Source organism: Mya arenaria, chromosome 5, assembly GCF_026914265.1.
Source record: "Mya arenaria isolate MELC-2E11 chromosome 5, ASM2691426v1".
Lineage (NCBI taxonomy): Eukaryota > Metazoa > Mollusca > Bivalvia > Myida > Myidae > Mya > Mya arenaria.
In genome coordinates, this window is record NC_069126.1 from 21,338,669 (window position 1) to 21,364,447 (window position 25,779).

Sequence of the window (25,779 nt, forward strand, 5' to 3'; positions counted from 1 at the left end):
TCTCGGTCATAGTATGTATCTAAATGAATATAAAACAGAATATAAGAAGAACTGAGAGGGGGGTCCAGATTTGTACATAGAGCATGTCAGTATACATAATTTATATAATACAATATAACGTAACATCGCATTCAATCAATATTAAAACATTCTCGTGTCAGGTGGACTTACATGATTGAAAAAAGAAAGAACGAAAAAAAAAAAATACAAAGAAAGAAAAAAAACTGCTCAGTCTAACGAGGATGTAGTATGTTGTAAGATAACAGAAAGCTCTTGTTAATCTTTCTTATATTTCTTATTACAGTATTAAAATAAACTCGCATTAAAGGTGCATTATCACAGATTGAACGTTTGACAAGTTTTTTTTTGTCTTGAAATGAGCCAATATTTGCAAAAATGCATGGAAACCAGTTATATAACTGCTGCAAAAATAGATCGCAGGTTTTTATATTTAAGTTCAAAAATGGATGTTTTATGCAATTTTCTTAAACTGTTAGTAAAAGTTAATTTTCGAACACAAATATGAAAATCTGCAATCTGATCTTTTGACAGCAATCTTTTATCATTGTTTTGCAGATATTTATGCAAAATTTGCTCTTATTAAGACACAAAATTAAAAAAAAATATATGTAAAAACGGTATATCTGTGAGAATGCAGCCTTAAAGCTTATCACGGACATATAAACCAATGTAACGATGACGTATTATGTTGTAAGATAATTGAAAGCTCTTGTTGATCAATCTCATAGTTCTTATTACAATATTGAAAATAACTCACATTAAAGCCTATCAGGGACATATAAACCATGTCTCTAAGTTAAATAAATGCATTAATTGTAAATTGGCTTGACTTTTAGTTGTAGTTAACCTCACGATCCCCTTAACCTGTTTTTACTATCATTTAACATGTGTTTTTCATTTCCGGCCTTTAAATTCACAGAATGTGTAGAATAATCGGAATGTTTTGATTGATCATGGCGTTGGTAAGTAATCATGTTGTCAATATAGTTCAAGCATACAATGTTATTCAGAATCAAAAGTAGATTTATAACAATGTATAAGAAATCACATAATAGCGACACTTTAGCATTAAAGGCATAACAAGAAATGCAGTCGTTTTACAATTGTGTACTTTTCAGTTTCACCTTTAAAGCGAGGAATTTTTCTGAACCGCTATGTACAATTATCAATGAAAGCAAATAATGTCTTTCTAACAATACATATATAATACCATCAGACAGAGTGGCATTCACTTTTTCTTATCATGTGTCTCTGGTACATTTCGAGTGGGTCTTAAATGTTTCGAAACTATTAACCAGTACGAAATCATTCTAAAATTGTCAATAAATTTGGTTGTTGCCAACTGCTTATCTCGAGTATTCGGGTGGTGGGCTGTGGTCTAAAAATGTTATCCTAAAATTTCCCTTGTAATACGAGATCAAAGAAGTGCGCGCGCTTTTACCAAAGATTACGGTATTGCATCATTATAACTTTGACTAACCTGCACATTTCAGTACATTTTCTGTGCAATGCATAACTAGTCCACAGCCAGATTTCTTCTTCCAGATGTATGTGTTAACTCAATGTTCGATACTCTACCGTTCAACACATACAACACAATATTCGCTTAGATATTCAAAGAACGGATGCCCGTGCTGTTTAATTCCTTGTTCAATAATTTACATCCCAGTTTCTCGCCACAGGCATGGTAAAAATCCATCAGTTACCCTTAAATGGTCTCGGCAACGTCAATGACATGGTTTTTGACAATCACGGAAAATGTTAATATGAGACAATACGCTGGAGCATGAAAACTATCGTTTCAGTTTCAGTAAACTTCCAAAGAATGATCTTTCTGTAATACTATAGCTTTATCATCGTCAATTCATTGTTTAAACTATACAAATCAGAAACTTTTTAAAGCAGTGATTTAATTTCACTAGCAAAAGCCAGGGGCCGATTTCTCGAAAAAGATGATCCCGGGATTAGCGGCTGATCGCGATCAAAAACGGGATTAAGATGATCTTGTTAATTTTTGGGTTTCACGAAACATTATCTGGATCATCTAATGAGCTTAATCCCGTTATTTTAATCCTAATAATTAATAGGATTAAATCTCGGATAAGCGATTTAAAAATGGCCGACTTTCACAGAAGATTGCAGCGTCTGCGTGATAGAGCGGCCGGAATTACTATTCCACGCCTGTTTAGGGACAGATTAAACCCGTTGGAGGTGGTTTCGCCAGAGGAGGTGTTTCGGCGCTACCGATTTAGGCCGGAGAGTATTATTACGCTGGTGACACTGATGTTTCCTTTGTTGGAGAGGGCAACTCTGCGTTCTTGTCCCCTACCCCCTCTTCTGAGTGTATTAGTAACACTCCACTTTGTGGCCAGTAGTTCCCATTACACCGTAATCGGCGATGTTCATGGACTTTCGGCTTCATCTGTGTGTCGCGCAGTGCGTAGGGTTATTATAATTATGGCTGGGCTTGCCAAGAGGGTCGTGTCATTTCGGAGAGATGTCGGTGTGTGCAAGGCGGAATTTTATGCACTTGCGGGTAAGAACATACACTTATTTATTTATAATAACATGATCGATGTATTTCCTTCCTGTGAATATAAAATTCGGTAGTTCCTATAACCACCGGACCGGAAGTGGCGGAAGTGAAGCAGCTGTCAAACGGACGCTGTCAAACATGGTTAGCCTAAGGTACAGTACGGATTGTAGTATTGCCAGATAAACGACAGTGCGGATTTCTGCAGGTGCTTGGATGGTCTATTTACGTCATAGATATTTGTGTAAATAGAAAAATTTGCCTTTGCAGCAAAGTATTAAGGTTGACAATGTTTTAAGGTTGACAATGTTTATCATAAATTTCTCTTGTCAAAATAAACTCAATTTTGATTGTGTTTATATAAAATAATAATGTAAGTAGTTGCCACATTTTCCCATGATTATTTTATGAAATAATTAGGGTAAATCAAACAATTAAGAATAAAGGAAGATCTACACTGTACTTTATCTTTGAAGTTTGATTTAGATTTAGCTAATACAGTATAATTTAGTATTTTAGTACTCCATATAAACAGCTGCTTCTGAGTCTTTAACGGTTTTTGAATAGGCGAAAGTTCCCTATAATTGCATTATTGTGTCTAGTATTTTAGAAGGTGTAAACAAAGGTCCATTGCTTTAATTTTAATACCTATCAATCCTTGATTTATGTTCATCATGAAAAGCATCCAACTTTGACACTGAAATTTAAGACATCCATTACGTTTTGAAGTATTTTGACTGTAAATCATATGACTGTAGCAATCATTGCTTTGGAACACGTTCAAAAGCACTGTAGTTTATCAAATGACCATATATCTCTATGCTGGTGGTCATAGCTGGGGGACACGTTCTAAAGCACTGTAGTTTAACAGTTGACCATATATCTTTATACTGGTAGTCATAGCTGGGGAACACGTTCTAAAGCACTGTAGTTTATCAAATGACCATATGTCTTTATACTGGTGGTCATAGCTGGGGGACACGTTCTAAAGCACTGTAGTTTATCAAATGACCATATATCTTTATACTGGTGGTCATAGCTGGGGGACACGTTCTAAAGCACTGTAGTTTATCAAATGACCATATATCTTTATACAGGTGATCATAGCTGAGGGACACGTTCTAAAGCACTGTAGTTTATCAAATGACCATATATCTTTATACAGGTAGTCATATAGCTCGGGGACACGTTCTAAAGCACTGTAGTTTATCAAATGACCATATATCTTTATACTGGTGATCATAGCTGGGGGACACGTTCTAAAGCACTGTAGTTTATCAAATGACCATATATTTTTATACTGTTAGTAATAGCTCGGGGACACGTTCTAAAGCACTGTAGTTTATCAAATGACCATATATCTCTATACTGGTGATCATAGCTGGGGAACACGTTCTAAAGCACTGTAGTTTATCAAATGACCATATATCTTTATACTGGTAGTAATAGCTCGGGGACACGTTCTAAAGCACTGTAGTTTATCAAATGACCATATATCTTTATACTGGTGATCATAGCTGGGGGACACGTTCTAAAGCACTGTAGTTTATCAAATGACCATATATCTTTATACAAGTAGTCATAGCTGGGGGACACGTTCTAAAGCACTGTAGTTTATCAAATGACCATATATCTTTATACAGGTAGTCATAGGTGGGGGACACGTTCTAAAGCACTGTAGTTTATCAAATGACCATATATCTTTATACAGGTAGTCATATAGCTCGGGGACACGTTCTAAAGCACTGTAGTTTATCAAATGACCATATATCTTTATACTGGTGATCATAGCGGGGGGACACGTTCTAAAGCACTGTAGTTTATCAAATGACCATATATCTTTATACTGTAAGTAATAGCTCGGGGACACGTTCTAAAGCACTGTAGTTTATCAAATGACCATATATCTCTATACTGGTAGTCATAGGTGGGGGACACGTTCTAAAGCACTGTAGTTTATCAAATGACCATATATCTTTATACAGGTAGTCATAGGTGGGGGACACGTTCTAAAGCACTGTAGTTTATCAGATGACCATATATCTTTATACTGGTAGTCATAGGTGGGGGACACGTTCTAAAGCACTGTAGTTTATCAGATGACCATATATCTTTATACAGGTAGTCATAGGTGGGGGACACGTTCTAAAGCACTGTAGTTTATCAAATGACCATATATCTTTATACAGGTAGTCATAGGTGGGGGACACGTTCTAAAGCACTGTAGTTTAACAGTTGACCATATATCTTTATACTGGTAGTCATAGGTGGGGGACACGTTCTAAAGCACTGTAGTTTATCAAATGACCATATATCTTTATACAGGTAGTCATAGGTGGGGGACACGTTCTAAAGCACTGTAGTTTAACAGTTGACCATATATCTTTATACAGGTAGTCATAGGTGGGGGACACGTTCTAAAGCACTGTAGTTTATCAGATGACCATATATCTTTATACAGGTAGTCATATAGCTCGGGGACACGTTCTAAAGCACTGTAGTTTATCAAATGACCATATATCTCTATACTGGTAGTCATAGGTGGGGGACACGTTCTAAAGCACTGTAGTTTATAAATGACCATATATCTTTATACAGGTAGTCATAGGTGGGGGACACGTTCTAAAGCACTGTAGTTTATCAAATGACCATATATCTTTATACTGGTAGTCATAGCTGGGGGACACGTTCTCAAGCACTGTAGTTTATCAAATGACCATATATCTTTATACTGGTAGTCATAGCTGGGGGACACGTTCTAAAGCACTGTAGTTTAACAGTTGACCATATATCTTTATACAGATAGTCATAGCTGGGGGACACGTTCTAAAGCAATGTAGTTTATCAAATGACCATATATCTTTATACAGGTATTCATAGCTGGGGGACACGTTCTAAAGCACTGTAGTTTATCAAATGACCATATATCCTTTTACTGGTAGTCATAGGTGGGGGACACGTTCTAAAGCACTGTAGTTTATCAAATGACCATATATCTTTATACAGGTAGTCATAGGTGGGGGACACGTTCTAAAGCACTGTAGTTTATCAAATGACCATATATCTCTATACTGGTAGTCATAGGTGGGGGACACGTTCTAAAGCACTGTAGTTTATCAAATGACCATATATCTTTATACTGGTAGTCATAGCTGGGGGACACGTTCTCAAGCACTGTAGTTTATCAAATGACCATATATCTTTATACTGGTAGTCATAGCTGGGGGACACGTTCTAAAGCACTGTAGTTTAACAGTTGACCATATATCTTTATACAGATAGTCATAGCTGGGGGACACGTTCTAAAGCAATGTAGTTTATCAAATGACCATATATCTTTATACAGGTATTCATAGCTGGGGGACACGTTCTAAAGCACTGTAGTTTATCAAATGACCATATATCCTTTTACTGGTAGTCATAGGTGGGGGACACGTTCTAAAGCACTGTAGTTTATCAAATGACCATATATCTTTATACAGGTATTCATAGCTGGGGGACACGTTCTAAAGCACTGTAGTTTATCAAATGACCATATATCTCTATACTGGTAGTCATAGGTGGGGGACACGTTCTAAAGCACTGTAGTTTATCAAATGACCATATATCTCTATACTGGTAGTCATAGGTGGGGGACACGTAATTTGTTAAGTGTTAAATCATAAGGAAAGGAGTGTTAAAACATAAATAGCAAAAGCTGGAACCCTTTAGCAAAATAATGTTGAAGACCACAATTTCAAACGTGTATTCAAAATTAATTACGGCTGATGTGTTGTTTGATTGGTTGATTGACAATGTATCATGTGATTTAATGAATGTTTCCTTAAGGGGCCAACATATCCACCATTTTTGTTAAAGTCCCGGTGGCTGTGTTGACTAGCCGGCTGTTTTTTTTACTGTTTACTTGGTTTTTCCTGGCGTGGGTTTGAACCCCACAAAAACCAAAATAAATTTTTATGCACTGGATTTTTTTCTGCATTATTCATAACCTAAAAAAATGATAAAAATAGTTTTTTTCAGATGCATTACCGGGAAAACTAATATTTGGTCCAAAAACAAAAGCGAGTCACTTTTAAGTACTGCATGCAGTTTACTTGGTATATGCCTTCCAGATGCGTAGTCAGGCTTTACTGAATGTTACGCACGAAAGGGGGATGGTGTTGAAGGAGGAATATCCCTGTAGCCGTAGGGGGGCTCCCCAAGGAAAAAAAATGAAATATAGAACTAACATGTTGGGCACTGATGTGTATTTGGAGGGATTTATAGGTTCGGGGCCGCCGACCTTGTAGTAACCAAGTGATTGATTTAGGCTCAGTAAGCTATCCAACACAGAGAAAAAAATGCTTACTATAGCTGATCTTCCCTTTATTCTGATATCAATATTTAGCTTAGCCCTTGAATTTGATGCCATTTTTTGCCATATTTATTTTTTCATTTTTCAAATTGATGTTACACACATGCGTAAGTGCATAATGCTGGCTACGCCCAGCCTTCAATGCTTCATATGAGTAGTTATGGCGGTGACAGCTGATGTGAAGTTCTAAATCTTAAGCAATGCAGTTTATCAACTGATCACCTGGAATCATGACTTGAAATTGGATGTTCACCTGGATACACTTGAGGAGCAAAGAGGTCATGTTATGTTTGGAAAACTATGAAAAAAAAAGTTGTTTGATTTAAAGTCTACAGATAAAACTCAGGATCTATACAAGTGTAAGAAATGTGGTTAGAATCAGTAAAGACTTAAAAGAAAGTCTTCACTGGATGTGTTAAGAAATAGGTAACTTTTGGTTTAATGAAGACAAGGAATTAGAGAAAAAAGGTCACATTGGATTAAGAAAGTGATCTACAAGAATAGGTTTATGTGAAAAAAACTACTAGCTCAACAATTGGATTCACCTGAGGAGTTACAAGAACATTGGATTAAGAAGATATACAAAAATAGGTTGGATTATGTGAAGCAACTACTAGTTAAACAGAATTGGATTCACCTGAGGAATTACAAGAAACTATATGATAAAGGTCTTTTTTACTGTGCTTTGAAAAAAGTTCATCTGAAATGGGCCAAAGTTGAAGAGAAGATTGAAAAAATATGAAAGAATTGTGTGGATTTTAGATGACATGATTGAGTCTGTGACAAAAAACACTTCCATTGTTGGTAGTTTTCTATGCTTGGTGAAATTGAGAAATAATTTTTCATACAAGTATGGTTACTTATCTGCATGGAAAAATCAACATAAGCGGAACTTATGTGAACTGTGCCACAAATTAATTCTCCTGAAAGTACACAGTAACTAGTATACACTTTTGTTTGCAAATCACCCTAGAATACATAGATCAAGGGTCTGAAGCATTGATTGATCTTGGCTTTTGTTCAGCTTAAACCACCAAGTGAATTTCCTTTCAAGTCTGACAGCTATGGCCTGTCATTTAACTTCATGCATCATTTTGCTAACATCATCTGCAATTTGACCTGTTGTTTAACTAATCACATAGAACTTTCTACCAAAAAAGTGGGCTCATTTCCACACAAACCATCCATGTTCAGTTTGCATTGATCTCCCCTTCACCAGGGCTTTAAAGTATGCTTGCAACAACTGCATGGTTACAAAGGGAAATCTTTAAAGAGTTGATCATTACTACCTGGGATATCTTTGAAGAGGGGATCATGAATATCTGGGATATTTTTTAAGAGTTGATCATGACTACCTGGGATATCTGTGAAGAGGGGATCATGACTACCTGGGATATCTTTTAGAGGTGATCATGAATATCTGGGATATCTTTTAATAGTTGATCATGACTACCTGGGATATCTTTGAAGAGGTGATCATGACTACCTGGGATATCTTTGAAGAGGTGATCATGAATATCTGGTATATTTTTAAAGAGTTGATCATGACTACCTAGGATATCTTTGAAGAGGTGATCATGAATACCTGAGATATTTTTGAAGAGGTGATGATCATGAATATCTGGGATATTTTTAAAGAGTTGATCATGACTACCTAGGATATCTTTGAAGAGGTGATCATGAATACCTGAGATATCTTTGAAGAGTTGATCATGACTGCCTGGGATATCTTTGTGAATAGGTGATCATGACTATCTGGGATAGATATCTTTGAAGAGGTGATCATGACTACCTGGGATAGATATCTTTGAAGAGGTGATCATGAATAACTGGGATATCTTTGAAGAGGTGATCATGAATAACTGGGATATCTTTGAAGAGGTGATCATGAATACCTGGGATATCTTTTAAGAGGTGACCATGCATACCTGGGATAACTTGAAAGAGTTTATCGTGACTACCTTTACCTGGGATATCTTTGAAGAGTTCATCATGACTACCTGAAGGTGGTATAAATTAACCATCTGCTTTTTGCAAAATGGAAAAATGATTTTAATCATGCCTTAATACATGTAACAGATACTTTTTCAAGCTTCCTGTTGACCTTATAAGGATTGTAGTAATCACTTCATACAAGAAATCAACATTTTTAAATACTTTATTTGAAATCATAATATGAAAATAAAATAAATCCATTCAAACAAGTGCTGACACAGCAATTTGACAAATGTTCTGGACAGGGTTTACTTTACTTGGAAAGCCAATTGTTCAATGTTCTGTTTGCATACATAAAAGCCCATATTAGGGAGAAACATTTACAGATGTGCATCATGATGAACCCACTGGTTCAATGAAATTTTATAAGTTTGAAGGCAAAAGCTGTTACATTTGAGATGAACAGTTACCTTAAATGGAGCTTTAAGCAAAAATCTTAGCAATACACAATCTAATATAAAAGTAAGGTAAAAAAAGTTCTTAGTTTCAGCTAACTTCTAAAATAAATAGGGTTGGTCAGTATGCTTTTTTTTCTAAAAAAAAAGAGGCCCATGAGTGCATATGCTCTAGTGGCATGGCTCATGTGGTTATTTTTGATCCAGAGCATGTATGTATGAGTAATAGTCAACAAACATATTGTTCACGTTTTGTGAGAACAGAAAGTGTTGTAAGCAGATTAGTTGCATGAACTACTAGTATTCTAATATGTGCCAAGTAAAGGTCATCTGAGGAGAATAAAATTTGCTACAAAACTGTACTATTGGTCAAAATTTCATTTTTGTAGCTTTAAAAGGACAAAATGGATGGTGGCCCCGGCCCAGGGCACATAATTTCAACTGTTTTGCTAGACGGTCTACATATAATGCTCTACAACAAATATCAAAGATATGAGCCTTGTGGTTTGAAACAAGAAGATTTTGAAAATATTTCTTTAAAAACTTGTGACCCCTGGGGGCAGTGCCAGTTTTGACCCTAGGGGCATAATTTGAACAACCATGGTAGCAGACCAATAAAATAATCCTTATTCAAAATAACAAGGGTCTGCATAGTTGTTTCAGACATAAAGATTTTCAAACATTTCCCAATTTAGTATACCAAACCGGTGAACCCAGTGGCGTGGCCAATAATGACCCCAGGGGCCTAATTTGAACAATTTTTCACATGAATTTGTGACTTTACATGTAAACTTGTCTAAAAATAGACTTCGCTCATGTAGACTTGGCTAAAAATAGCATTTTTTTTTACTTTTGAGGCCCATAATCTAGGTATGCATGGGCAGATCTGGTTTTTGAAAGGAACCACGCTCTAATTGATATCTTAATACTGTACAAGTTTCATCTATATACAATTAAAACTGAAGACTGTACCATGTTCACAAGCAATTGTTTACAGTCGCACAGACGTTCAAGGCCCATAATCTAGGCATGCATGGGCAGATCTGACTGGTTTTCGAAAGGAACCGAGCTCTATTGGATATCTAAATACTGTTTTATTGAGATACAATCATAACTAAAGACTGTATGGTGTTCACAAGCAATTGTTTACAGGCGCTAGGAAGCACATACTACGTACACATTACCATCACATCAGATATTCTGATCTTTGGCCAGTAAAGCTAAAATTAAAACCGTGATAATGTACCAAAACTACCTATATCAGGGTATATCACTATTGTATTCTTTTTAGGATATACAAGAGCTATCATGGGGCAGTGCCCTCAACTATATGCTGCTTTGTCTTAGAAATGAATACAATAATGATAAAGGTAAAATGCAATAAAGAGACAAAATAAAAATGAAGCATGAAATGCTGCAATGCAAAAAAAAAAAACAAGTTTTCAATGATTGACAGACAAACCTAATTAATTAAGCCTTTGTTGTGCGATTAAGTTTCAATATTTTTTTGTTTTAGTGACCTTGATCCTATGGGCCCCGAAAGCAATTTTATAATATTTTGTATACTAAGTTTGTAGATGTATTTGATGCTGCCCTCCTCCTGGCCTGCCAACACAATGACACAGTCATGTCATTTTTATAACCAGGTTTCACTTTACAGGTTAACAAGAGCTGTCGTAAAACAGTGCGCTCTACTACGCCTCTTGGAATTGGACGTAAATACAATAATAGTGTGATATGTGCCTGTAAAAAGCAATAAAACAATCAAATAAAAAAGTGAATAAGAATCACAATGTGACAAAACAAAGTTTGATTTGGTTAAGATTATAAAAATGTGCCTGTCAAAATAAAAAAATAACAAGACGCCAACGCGGCAACGCCGCATAAAGCTTGATTTTTTATGCAATTTTGCAAACCTAGGATTTGAGCTAATGACCTAGTATTTTAACCAAAAAGACCCATATTTATATTTATCGGAGATATCATTCATACAAATAACCTGATCAACAGAAACTATTCCATTTGTGTGAGGAAAAACGAACATTTTATAAATACATCAGCTTTTCCAATAAGATCTGTCCCAGAGACCTAGTTTTTGACCCTAGATGACACACTTTATCATCTAAGATTTCATGTACACAAATATTTTTAAAGTTAATTAAAATTTAAATTTTTGAAAAATATGGTTAGATCTGAAATTCATGATTGGGATGTGTGTTTATAAAATACCAATTGAATTTATGTTATGACCATGTTTAAAAAAGATTTGACTAAAATTAATGAATTTTTATGACTGTGGAATTCTTTCTTCTAAAATTTGACCTTGTGACCTAGGTTTTGACCGGGGATGACCCATATTATAGAACTTTTAAGATATTATGCAGACAAATATTCTGACCAAGTTTCATAAAGATTTGACAAAAATTGTTCAATTTATGATGTAGAATGATTTTCCTAAGATTTGACCTAGTGACCTAGAATTTGACCCGGGATGACCCATATTAAAAAACTTTCAAGATAGTATGCAGACAAATATTCTGACCAAGTTTCATAAAGATATGAAAAAAATGTTGAATTTGTGACATGGAAATATTTTCTCTAAGATGTGACCTAGTGACCTAGAATTTGACCAGGGATGACCCATATTCATACATCTTCAAGATAACATGCCGACAAATAGTCTGACCAAGTTTGATTACCATTGGATATTAACTCTTGATTTTATTACATAAAATGAAAACTTTAACGCAGAATTGTTAATGATAGTATAGCTCACCTATTCTTCGAATAGTCGAGCTAAAAATGAACAAATAATAATTTGCAATGCTAATAAGCTCTTGCTCAATTTCATCATGTCCCTTTCACATAGGAGTTGGACTGATATATCAATCACTAAATATTAATGGTCCTAGGTCAAAGAATTCAAGGGTCATTGTGCAGAATAACCACTGTTAGCCATTACCTTCACCTTCGACCAAAAAACTCCGAAAACAATACTTGTCATGTTCTGGTCAAATATAACCTACCATTAATGTTTCATGGTGTGAAGTCAACCTACAAAATGTATTTTCAAATTATTCAAAAATATAAATGTGTCTGTTTGAAATATAAATGTGTCTGTTTGAAAACATATGCTAAAACATATGCCCATTTGTTTTTACAATAGTGGCATATTACATATAAAATACAATAAATCAATGACACAATGCAGCACAAAAGAGGTCTTTCATATCACAGATTCTCTGCAAGCCAAGGTAGGGTAATTCCATCCAAAGAGCATGCAAACTGACAACAGCTTGTTGAAGAGATTTTCCTGAGGAACAATCCTGGGTATTCATTCCCTTCCTTCTGTCAGAGTAGAGACGTTTCAAACTGACAGCCTGCAATTTTAATGTACATATTTGAAAACTGTTTATATTCACAGTGACTTTTTATAAAAAATTTTTACATAAAGTGATGTTACATAAAATGTTGCCCATATACAATAAAATGATTAAACAGACTATCATAAACAATAAGTCTACAAGTACGGTATAAGGCTTTAAAGGGACTGTACACCAGATTGGCACTAAAAAAGTTTTTTTTCTGTAACATATCTCAGGACAATTATTTAATAGAATGTGTTACGCTTTTATGTCATAATTGTAAAAAAAGTACAAACATGTAAAAAAAATGTGTCAATGTGTCACCGAAATTGAAGTCCAGTGTTGTATCAACTGTACTACGAAGGCTTACTTTTTACATAAAGTGATGTTACATAAAATGTTGCCCATATACAATAAAATGATTAAACAGACTATCATAAACAATAAGTCTACAAGTACGGTATAAGGCCTTAAAGGGACTGTACACCAGATTGGAACTAAAAAAGTTTTTTTTCTGTAACATATCTCAGGACAATTATTTAATAGAATGTGTTACGCTTTTATGTCATAATTGTAAAAAAAGTACAAACATGTAAAAAAAATGTGTCACCGAAATTGAAGTCCAGTGTTGTATCAACTGTGCTACGAAGGCTTACTTCAATCAAGTGGTATATTAAAGCTATACACCCAACTTGGTTATATCATGTGATAACATCGACTAGCCAATCACGCATAAGAAATTAATTCTACTAGGTAGACATACCCAGTAATCTTTTTGAATGGAAAAATATGAAATAACTGCTAAACTTAATAAACTTGCAATTTGATCATCTGGTGCACACTGTTGCTTTAACAGCATTTAAAAAAACAACACATTCATGAAACAAATCATATAATTTATTTTGCCTGTATATAATTATTTAAAACTATATTTATTTATTTTTAAATTATTTTTCGTTTTAAATACAGAAATGCTTATGCTGAGGACTTGGAAAGTTCTATTCTTACACATGGAAGTGGTGCAGAATGTATCCATTAATAGCCACGGCCGCAGATGTAATTCTGTAGATGTTTTCATGGACTCAACGGCATGGTCAACTGTTGGTCCAGGCAGCGATATATCTGCCATCTCTGTGGAAGGCTCTGGATGAAGGGCGGCAAAGGTCCATGACCAACTCCCAATAGCAAAATGAATTATTATTCAGAGTATGAGATGCACTATTTATTGAACATGTAAATGTACATGGGTATATCATTTTTGTTCTCACTCATCAACTCAATACTCTTTAAATCGTTGTTTATATTTCAATCCTGTACTTGTGTATAGACCTGTACTTGTTCATAAACATTTCCTTTAGGCCTGGCGGAAACAATAAATGTCTTATCATACAAAATTACAAACACAAAGCACAGTCTTACCAGTTGGCGTTTCAACACAGTTTGTTCTTCAACATTCCAGAAGCAAGCACGTGTAGACAGACACCAAGCACACACTTTAGGGTGATAGTGGTGGTGGTCATTTTGTGCTATTGTGCATCTAATAGCTTGTTAACTGCTACAGGTCTTTTTAGGCCAAATCTAAAAAAAATGAACATCTGTCAATTGACCTACAGTGCATGAGAAAGTCACCTTTATAGAGTTATATGGTAAGAGAATTTAATAAAAAAAAAACAGAGCTTTTAAGGTAAAGTCCAGTCAAAATCTCTAATATAAATGTGTATGGTCAGTGGAATAAGAACACAGCTGAAGACAATATACTTCCTGCCATATAAACCAGTGTTAGGTATAGATATGTACCGGAGTATATACAGTCATCTGTTAACTACAGTGCTTTAGAACATGTCCCAAAGCTATATGATAACTAGTATAGAGATATATGGTCATTTGATAAACTATAGTGCTTTAGAACATGTCCCCGAGCTATGACTACCTGTATAAAGATATATGGTCATTTGATAAACTACAGTGTTTTAGAACGTGTCCCCCAGCTATGACTACCAGTATCAAGATATATGGTCATTTGATAAACTACAGTGCTTTAGAACGTGTCCTCCAGCTATGACTACCTGTATAAAGATATATGGTCATTTGACAAACTACAGTGCTTTAGAATGTGTCCCAAAGCTATTACTATCAGTATAACGATATATGGTCATTTGATAAACTACAGTGCTTTAGAACGTGTCCTCGAGCTATGACTACCTGTATAAAGATATATGGTCATTTGACAAACTACAGTGCTTTAGAACATGTCCCAAAGCTATTACTACCAGTATCAAGATATATGGTCATTTGATAAACTACAGTGCTTTAGAACGTGTACCCCAGCTATGACTACCAGTATAAAGATATATGGTCATTTGATAAACTACAGTGCTTCAGAACGTGTCCCCCAGCTATGACTACCTGTATAAAGATATATGGTGATTTGATAAACTACAGTGCTTTAGAACGTGTCCCCCAGCTACGACTACCTGTATAAAGATATATGGTCATTTGATAAACTACAGTGCTTTAGAACGTGTCCCCCAGCTATGACTACCTGTATAAAGATATATGGTGATTTGATAAACTACAGTGCTTTAGAACGTGTCCTCCAGCTATGACTACCAGTATAACGATATATGGTGATTTGATAAACTACAGTGCTTTAGAACGTGTCCCAAAGCTATGACTACCAGTATAACAATATATGGTGATCTGATAAACTACAGTGCTTTAGAACGTGTCCCCCAGCTATGACTACCAGTATAAAGATATATGGTCATTTGATAAACTACAGTGCTTTAGAACGTGTCCCCCAGCTATGACTACCTGCATAAAGATATATGGTCATTTGATAAACTACAGTGCTTTAGAACATGTTCTCCAGCTATGACTACCAGTATAAAGATATATGTCATTTGATAAACTACAGTGCTTTAGAATGTGTCCCGCAGCTATGACTACCAGTATAAAGATATATGGTCATTTGATAAACTACAGTGCTTTAGAACGTGTCCCAAAGCTATGACTACCAGTATAACGATATATGGTCATTTGATAAACTACAGTGCTTTAGAACGTGTCCCCCAGCTATGACTACCAGTATAAAGATATATGGTCATTTGATAAACTACAGTGCTTTAGAACGTGTCCCAAAGCTTTGACTACCAGTATGGAGATATATGGTCATTTGATAAACTACAGTGCTTTAGAACGTGTCCCCCAGCTATGACCACCAGCATAGAGATATATGGTCATTAGATAAACTACAGTGCTTTAGAACGTGTCCCCCAGCTATGACTACCAGTATAACGATATATGGTGATTTGATAAACTACAGTGCTTTAGAACGTGTCCCCCAGCTATGACTACCAGTATAAAGATATATGGTGATTTGATAAACTACAGTGCTTTAGAACGTGTCCCCCAGCTATGACTACCAGTATAACGATATATGGTGATTTGATAAACTACAGTGCTTTAGAACGTGTCCCCCAGCTATGACTACCAGTATAAAGATATATGGTCATTTGATAAACTACAGTGCTTTAGAACGTGTCCCCCAGCTATGACTACCAGTATAAAGATATATGGTCATTTGATAAACTACAGTGCTTTAGAACGTGTCCCAAAGCTATGACTACCAGTATAAAGATATATGGTCATTTGATAAACTGCAGTGCTTTAGAACGTGTCCCCCAGCTATGACTACCCGTATAAAGATATATGGTCATTTGATAAACTACAGTACTTTCGAACGTGTCCTCCAGCAATGTCTACCTGTATAAAGATATATGGTCATTTGATAAACTACAGTGCTTTAGAACGTGTACCCAGCTATGATCACCAGTATAAAGATATATGGTCATTTGATAAACTACAGTGCTTTAGAATGTGTCCAAATGCTATTACTACCAGTATAAAGATATATGGTCATTTGATAAACTACAGTGCTTTAGAACGTGTCCCCCAGCTATGACTACCTGTTGAAAGATATATGGTCATTTGATAAACTACAGTGCTTTAGAATGTGTCTCAAAGCTATTACTACCTGTATAAAGATATATGGTCATTTGATAAACTACAGTGCTTTAGAACGTGTCCCCCAGCTATGACTACTAGTATAAAGATATATGGTCATTTGATAAACTACAGTGCTTTAGAACGTGTCCCACAGCTATGAATACCTGTATAAAGATATATGGTCATTTGATAAACTACAGTGCTTTAGAACGTGTCCCCCAGCTATGACTACCAGTATAAAGATATATGGTCATTTGATAAACTACAGTGCTTTAGAACGTATCCCAAAGCTATTACTACCAGTATAAAGATATATGGTCATTTGATAATCTACAGTGCTTTAGAATGTGTCCCCCACCTATGATCACCAGTATAAAGATATATTGTCATTTGATAAACTACAGTGCTTTAGAAAGTGTCCTCGAGCTATGACTACCTATATAAAGATATATGGTCATTTGATAAACTACAGTGCTTTAGAATGTGTCCCAATACTATTACTACCAGTATAAAGATATATGGTCATTTGATAAACTACAGTGCTTTAGAACGTGTCCCCGAGCTATGACTACCTGTATAAAGATATATGGTCATTTGATAGAACGTGTCCCAAAGCTATTACCACCTGTATAAAGATATATGGTCATTTGATAAACTACAGTGCTTTAGAATGTGTCCCCCAGCTATGACTACCAGTATAAAGATATATGGTCATTTGATAAACTACAGTGCTGTAGAACATGAGGCCCAACTAGGACTACCATTATAAAGCCAATTGTCATTTGTTTAACTTGTTTAGGTTAGTTTAGGTTAAATGTCAATAAATTTTGTAAAGGTCAAAATTCAGCTCATTCCCACCAAATCACTGTGTGCTTTGCTGAAAAAAATGATTTGCAAGCATCAATAGTTAAATAATGCATAAAATTATGGAAATATTTAATACCGTCTTCCCAAAATTCTTCGTACTAGAGTCAGGCACAAATTATCTTGCATTTCCAGCTCCTGGATTTTCCTTAAAGCCTCTTCCAAGGTTTTACAAACCAGCAATTTTGTTCGCTGTGGTGTACTCATGTGTTTTACACAGATATCAATGACGTAATTGGGTAAACACGCACCTGCCTAAATCCACACTGTCGTTTATCAAAATCCATACTGTATTTAATTTTTACGGTCAAACATTGTCGAACGATTTTTAACATTTTATACCTAAGGAAGTATTTTTCCATCATTTATTAGTCGATTAAGCTAACTGTAAAACACAAAAATATCGTGTGTAGTGTATACATCTAAAAAACTTAGCCAGTGATGATTGTAGTCTAAAATAATAGACGTGTTTATTACCCTACAACAAAGAAGTGTAAGCAGATCATAGAGAAAGTCCAACGCAGAGCTACAAGACTTGTTCCTGAGCTAAAAGGGTTGACGTATGAGGAACGTTTGTGTGAATTAAATCTTACAACTCTCGAATACCGACGTAAAAGATATGATATAATCCAGGTTTACAAAATAGTGCACAATATTGACAACATTGATATAAATAATTTCTTCACATTTGCTGAAAATGTTGGTACCAGAGGACATAATCTAAAACTGAATCAGAGACAAGCCAAGAAAGGAAGAAGAATGAATGCATTTGGAATAAGAACAGTTTCTACTTGGAATAATTTACCAGGAGAACTGGTTAACAGCACAACATTGCTTACATTTAAAACAAATCTCGATAAGCTTTGGCGACCCAACCGCTTTGACATATCATCAATATACTAAGACAAAGTTACTCAGATACAAACCCGGAAGTGGAGACAGTTTACTGAAGAAGATGCAAGGGTATCTATTTAGCCTTCGGGGCTATAAAATTGCCCTTACAGACCAAGTAAGACCAAGTAAGTAAGTAAGTGTTATACGGGATTCTTCCAATCCCTAACTACGTGAAGGATTTGCCATATCAAAAATCTAAAAAAATCCGTCAACGTACAATTATTTGGACTAGTGATGATTGCAAAACATTTTATTTCATTTTGTTCAATTTGATTTCAATTATTCTGACAAACCAATCATGTTTCTAGCATTTAGATGCTATTCTTTTCTAATTGTATTGGAACACATTGCTCAAGATGAAAGTAAATGAGATTGATATGCCATTGTAAATGTTCTATCCCCGGAATTGGTGTAAGTAAATAACTTGTTAACTATTCCATCCACATTTCTTGACAGCACTCTGAAAAATTCTAAAGGATGTGTACATTAGTATTTATCAAAGTGATGCATGTATGTGGGTAAGAACCAACTGACGGGTTAGCTGATATTGTTGCTATGATCAGAGCTCCACACCAAGCAGACTGCTCACTCCGTGGTTATTTCTAGTATAAAGAAACATGGAAAAATGCACTCAAATCCACAACTGAATAAACATTAGCATGACTCTTTATTAAACCAGCAGAGTGTAACAGGTAGCTGGTTCTTATCCCGCAAACACACCATGTACAGTACTTATTAAGTATTAATAAAAATGATGTAAATATAATGTTATTCTAAATAACCTACTAAAATTTCAGGATTTCCAAATGTCATTGGTTTGATAGACGGTACTCAAGTACGTGTACGAGCCCCTCATGAGTTTGAAGCCGATTATGTAAACAGGAAAGGGTATCATTCGATCAATGTACAGGTACATGGAAGGAAGTTGTGATGAGTTTGTTATAGTTTAAACTTATTCATTTTAACATGATTTTAAAACTAATTAATAAGCATTATATTATTCATTCTCGCTGGCAGGATTTTATGAGAGAGTGTGGTCTTATGTTGTTTGGGAGTCCGGAGTACCTGGAGAATACAATTGTCTTACTTGGTATCCACTAATCTATCTCACACTGATGCACTGGCATGATGCAGTCATGCACCCAAGCTGGGAAATCGAGCCAGGGTTGACCAGATGAGAAGCAAGTCGCATACCGGACAACCAAAGTGTGTTTTATTGTACTAAGGTCTTTCATGTATTATTCATAAATTTCTTCCATACGGGTAAGGCACCTGTCCATAGCATTTCATATTTGACCTCAAATTATATTTTTTCTCTATAAGATTTGAAGACGGTTTACCAAAAGATCAATTTCTGAGGGTGCAGCTTTGAAGACAAGTTTTACTACTGTTGTATGTGCACTATTTCAGATGGTTTGTGATGCAAAGCTTCGTTTTATGAATGTTGTTGCCAAGTGGCCAGGAAGTGTCCACGACTCCAGAATATTCAAAGAGTCACGCCTTGCTTCAGAATTAGAGCAAGGTACCTGGAGTGATTTTTGTTTTGTTTAACGTTCTAACCTTTTCAAGAGGTATTATGATGTTATATGATAAACTTAGGCCGTTCATTAAAATGTCTGGTCAATATTTTTTTATTTTGTCTAAGACAATTTTCTTTTATCCAATCTTGATTAACTGTCTCCGTGGCCTAGTGGTTATGCATCCGCCTATGGAGCGGGAGGTCATTGGTTCGATCCCTGGCTGCCTCATAACGCAAGGTCTAAAGACACACACACACATATATACACACACACACACGAAAGGTGGATTTATAGATTATGAAATAACAGTATTAATTTGCAATATTTTAAAATCAATCTTGGAAACAGAACACTGACCATTTGTTATAATTTGCTTGATGTTGTATTGTAGGCCAACATAATGGGTACATACTGGGAGACAGTGGGTATGGCTGTAAGCCATACCTTCTCACACCATACCTGAATCCAAGAACAGGACCTCAAGAAAGGTACTTCACATACACTACTTTTATGTAGATTATAAATGCTTATTTTTAGCTCAACTATTCGAAGAATAAGGAGAGCTATACTACTCACCCAATCTTCGGCGTCACCCCTTGGTTAAGGTTTTTGGTGCAAGCACACATAGGTAAATATCTCAGCAACTACTTGAGGTATTGCATTGAGACTTTATACAATGATACTCAACCATCCAACCTACTTAATTAAACAAGTTAGATAACTCTAGTTTGCATTTACTAGATATGCAAATAATAGGCCTTTATTATTTGACTTAAAAATTCTGGTTAAGGTTTTGCGTGCAAGCATACATAGATTAATTTCTCAGCAACTACTTGAGGTATTGCATTGAGACTTGATACAATGTTACTCAACCATCCAACCTACCTTATTAACCAAGTTAGATAACAATAGTTTGCATTTAATGCAAATAATAGGCCTTTATTATTTGACTTAGAAATTCTGGTTAAGGTTTTGCGTGCAAGCACCAATAGGTTAATATCTCAGCAACTACTTGAGGTATTGCATTGAGACTTTATTCAATGGTACTCAATGATCCAACCTACTAAATTAATCAACTTAGATAACTCTAGTTTGCATTTAATGCAGAATAATTGCCCTTTATTATTAAAATTAGAAATTCTGGTTAAGGTTTTGCATGTAACCAATTTTAAGTCAATACCTCAGCGAATACATCATGTATTGCATTGAAACTTTACACACAGGCTCCCAACCATTTAACCTTCTTATTTAATCAAGTAAGATAACTCTATCTTTCATATTATATAATTTTTACCCCTTTGTTATGCGACTTAGAAATTCTGGTTAAGGTCTTGCATGTTAGCACACATAGGATAATATCTCAGCAACAACTTGATGTATTGCATTGAGACTTTATACAATGGTATTCAACCACCCAATCTAATTGAATAACCAAGTTAGATAACTGTATTTTGCAAATAATGGCCCTTTATTATTACACTTAAAAAATCTGGTTAAAATTTTGCATGTAACCACATATATGTTAATATCTCAGCACATCGTGTATTGCATTGAAATCTTATCTAACAGTGATCCATGCATGTTTCGCCAAAACTTTTCAATCTTTACACTGAAAAGCGGCGGAATAGTAGAGCGCGCTGTTTCTGTGACAGCTATTGTTTATTTTTTTGTGTCAATACCTGTATTTTTATGCAATCGGTTATGAAATATAAAACTAATCATATTTTCTGAAAAAGGTATCTACAATAACCAAAGTTTTTTCTGTTATTCTCAAAAAATCAATTATGTACCATTTAATCTGCAGCAGAATTACTTGAGATTTATATCTTTATTACGAAAAGACATAGAAGTATATGAAAAAATAAATAAGTGTGTTATTTATAGCAGTCAAACTTCCATTTTAAGGCAGTTTAATGTTTTCAGGTATAATGAAGCACTGGTTAGAACAAGGGTAACAGTGGAGAGGTCTTTTGGAGTGCTGAAAAGACGATTCCCATGCTTGTCGTATGGTCTTCGTTTGGAACCAGAGATGGCATGCCAAGTGATCATAGCCTGTGTTTTTCTTCATAACTATGGCATTGAACATAGAGACATCATGGCAAACATGCACGATGCTACAGACATTGACCAGCCTCAGGCAGATGTTATCCCAGCAAACGAAAATGGACTTCGATATAGAGACATTGTGGCCCAACGTTATTTTTAAAAATCTGTATGGTTTTATATTGTTTGCAATAATGCAAACTGGTATTAAAACATCAAGCACCTTCAAAATTATTCTTACTAGTGATCTTATATTATTAGTCGAATTTTATATTTTATGCCCCCCTTCGAAGAAGAGGAGTATATTGCTTTGCACATGTTGGTCAGTCCGTCAATTACTTGAAGTATGGTCATCAAACTTGACATAAAGATATGGTCTGACCAGTAGATGACCCCTATTGATTTAGGGGGCCATTCGGTCAACGTCACAGTGGCAATAAATTTAAGGATTTTAAAGCTTGTCCGAGTGATTAATCAACAATGCCTAGACCTATGGCCATCACACTTGACATGGAGGCTGGGCCTGACCAGTACAAGATTTATATTGATTTGAGGGGTCATCATGACAAAGGTCATAGTGTTTGACAAACATCTCTTGTTAAGTTAAAGCTTGTCTCTGTAGATATGGAAATGTTATCATTCTCACGCTGGTGCCAATAGCACCATTTTCTCATCTAATTCTTGATGTATTACATTGAAACTTTAAAGCTGCACTCCCACAGAATGAACAAGCCAATTTGGGGAAAAAACAGTTATATAACACTGCTGACAGAGTTTGATTGAAGATTTTTATATTGAAGTTAAAAAATAAATGTTTTATGCATTTGTCTTGAACCATTACTTAATTCTTGTCTCTGCCACATATGGAGTGAAAACTGTATCCATTATAAAACATGTGCAAAAATAAAATGATGTCATGAATATTTTACCTCCTGAGTATTGAACTCATGTAACATGGTGCAAGTCATAAATGTAGTTGTAATAGCCTTAAAAAAACTATTTTAGTCTGTGTAAAATTTGACCTATGATCAGAAGGTACAGGTGGATGGATGACACATTCTGTAGTCTTTCAATAAGTTTTAATATGTTAATTCTTTTATAGTTTAGGAAAAATTTAAATAGCCATTCTGAAATGAAATGGGACAAAAAAAACCATAACTCTTCATACTTTTTTAACTTCTATTTGAGATGGATTTTTATTTATTACTTATTCAAGGAATACAGAATGCATTGCTTAATGGTATATGAGTAGAAATAAAAACAAAACAACATCTGTAAAAAGACTTATTTATATACATATCATATATGACAGTATTTAGTATCACAGAATAAGATATCACAAATTTGCATGAAAGTTGTTATATATGCAATTCCTCCCTCTGATATGAACGAAATTGTAAAGAAAGCTTTGAAGTAATATCAACAAAATGTAGAAACATATACATAGATCAGTTTATCATGGCCAACAATTGATATAATTTTTTAAACTGTTATAAACAATAAACAATTTCACAAAAGCGATTTGAACACAGCATGAATTTCTAGATGAGTTATTTTAAAGAACTGTCATCTGTCAGACTTTGGTAAATGAAGTCGGGTAATTTTTGAAGTAAATGTTAAGTATGAACAAGTGTAACAACTTGGTATGGCCTATTGCATCAAATAATTGCAAACTCAACAACTATTATGAAGTGTGCAAATGTACATTTAAAACTAGTAACAACAATAGAACAAGATCATAGGCAAAATGTATATACTTCATCAAATTTACATCAAAATGAGTAGGCTTCATGATGTATTACATACCCATAAATATTCTCTGTGAAATTTTGATCCAATTATCTTATAGGAGTGACTCACATACTTGAAATTCACGAAAGGTATCTTTACATACTTCAGAGCGAGTAGCAATGGAAATTCTTTGTGCTTATCTAGTTCTTATTTCAAAATATATGTTAGGACGACTGACTTGTTTTTAGCAAGAAGTAAAACACAATTATACTTAGTAGATTACTAGATTATAGTATATTATTAACGTAAGTAGTTGATTTTAGGAATATCACTGTATGACACTGCAAGAAACTTAAATGAACCTTAATTAAAATTGCTCATGAATATAAAATCCCATTTAACATTCAAATTTAACAGAGCTCAGGAAAAAAGAGGATGCAATTAGAGGATGAAATTTTCTTTCCATTTTTTAAAAAGAAAGCATAGTTATTTAATAAGTATTCAAAACAAGTTACATATTTTGTAAATTATTAAATACATTGCAGTTTTAATAGTGGTCGAAATTAACACAAGTCCATAAGCCCTGCATTTGTAAAATAGTTTTTTTTGGCTTGCTCAAATTCATAAATTTATATAGCAGGGCTTGTTAAAAAATTTGATGCCAAACAAAAGTATAAGAATTCGTGCTTGTTCATCCGAAAGTCTAACTTCAATGACTGTTATAAGTATAGGTAAAGTATTACAACAGCATCAACAGACTAACATATCTTTCCAAATAACATGATTGTAACCATGTATCTTATAAATAGAAGAAAGCACTGTTTTAAATGATTGGTGAGTGCTAAAAGATTTAATTATGACTGCTATTGTATCATAAGGTACAAATACCATTTTTTTTTATTCTCATTCATTCAAATACAACTCTGTTTTCTTCATAATAACCATTGATTTTGACATTTAATTATCCTTTTTGTAATATTAAAGTAACACTCTTATTCAAAATCAGTACATACTTATATTTAACAAACAAATTCTTTGACTGAGAAACCATTAACTACTTACTTAATCATGCATTTATGGAAAATATTAAATAGTGATTACAACATTTTAACCATGTATTTGATAGCAGCTCATTTCTTTAAAAAATGAATAGTGAATGCTTAAAGATTTATTGTGATCTACTATAGTCTCATAAGGTAAAAATAGTATGTTTTATGCTCATTTCTTTCAAATTAAACTTGGTATCCTTCTTTAGAACCAATGTTTGACATGTATTCATCCTTTTTGTAATATCTTAACATTTGACATATATTCATCCTTTTTGTAATATCTAAACAGTATCATTAATTGTGGTATATCTTTAAAACAATATTATTAAATATGGTAAATCTTATTTTGGAGAAAGAGTGCTTTAGTATTTTTATAATTTGGATGAATTTATACATCTGATTTATTTTAAATTATTGAAATTCCTTAAGTTGATGTTTGCGAAGATTTAGTGTAACAAGATGCAACTCCTCCTCCCTTCTGTTCTTCTCTCTCCAATAGTGCTCTTGGGCAGAAAATGCTGCTGTCTCTGCTGTTAACCTCTTTTCTTCAAGCTGAAACAGCTGGTCCCCAGCATCACTTTTTCTCTTTCGTCTCGACATTTTACCTGATCCCGAACAACAAACATTTTACAAGTATACTGGAGGATATCTATTATTTAAATGAAGTCATTGCTAAAGTATGAGTTTAATAAACAGGGTTTTTTGGAAATTAGAATTATTTTTGTTGATACAAATGTTGTACAAGATTGTAATATTGAAGATGTCAAATTATCATTATTTAACATTAAAGATTAATGTAAAATGCAGACTTGTCCTATTTAACACCGGTTCTAAAGATTTTTTCATCAAGGATTCACAAGAAACAACATCTGCACTCAGAGAGAACAAATGGATGCATAGAAGGTAGTAGTGGAAGTAGTAGTCAGTGCATATTTAAAGAACATAATTATAAAGGATCATAAACATAAAAGTTACAACTAAGTTACAGTACTCACTTGATAACTCAT

At 34.4% G+C, this 25,779-nt stretch overlaps 1 protein-coding gene and 1 long non-coding RNA gene across 3 annotated transcripts; one reads left to right on the forward strand and one right to left on the reverse strand.

The window, feature by feature from the left end:
* The first annotated feature begins 1,991 nt into the window (after window positions 1-1,991).
* Window positions 1,992-25,568, forward strand: LOC128233859 (putative nuclease HARBI1). 2 transcript variants are annotated; one of them, XM_052947726.1, is made up of 5 exons: window positions 1,992-2,557; window positions 19,227-19,339; window positions 19,840-19,951; window positions 20,341-20,437; window positions 21,873-25,568. In XM_052947726.1, the coding sequence occupies exons 1-5, from the start codon at window positions 2,020-2,022 to the stop codon at window positions 22,153-22,155; spliced, it is 1,143 nt and encodes a 380-aa protein (XP_052803686.1). In that variant the 5' UTR covers window positions 1,992-2,019; the 3' UTR covers window positions 22,156-25,568. The 2 variants fall into 2 exon arrangements, with proteins under 2 accessions (XP_052803686.1, XP_052803687.1); XM_052947727.1 differs by lacking the exon at window positions 1,992-2,557 and adding an exon at window positions 18,187-18,554.
* Window positions 12,486-17,749, reverse strand: LOC128233865 (uncharacterized). Its single transcript, XR_008260798.1, has 4 exons — window positions 17,615-17,749; window positions 14,083-14,241; window positions 13,672-13,838; window positions 12,486-12,678 (listed from the first exon to the last, which is right to left on the reverse strand). It is a non-coding gene; the product is annotated as an uncharacterized LOC128233865 (long non-coding RNA).
* Window positions 25,569-25,779: the final 211 nt, after the last annotated feature.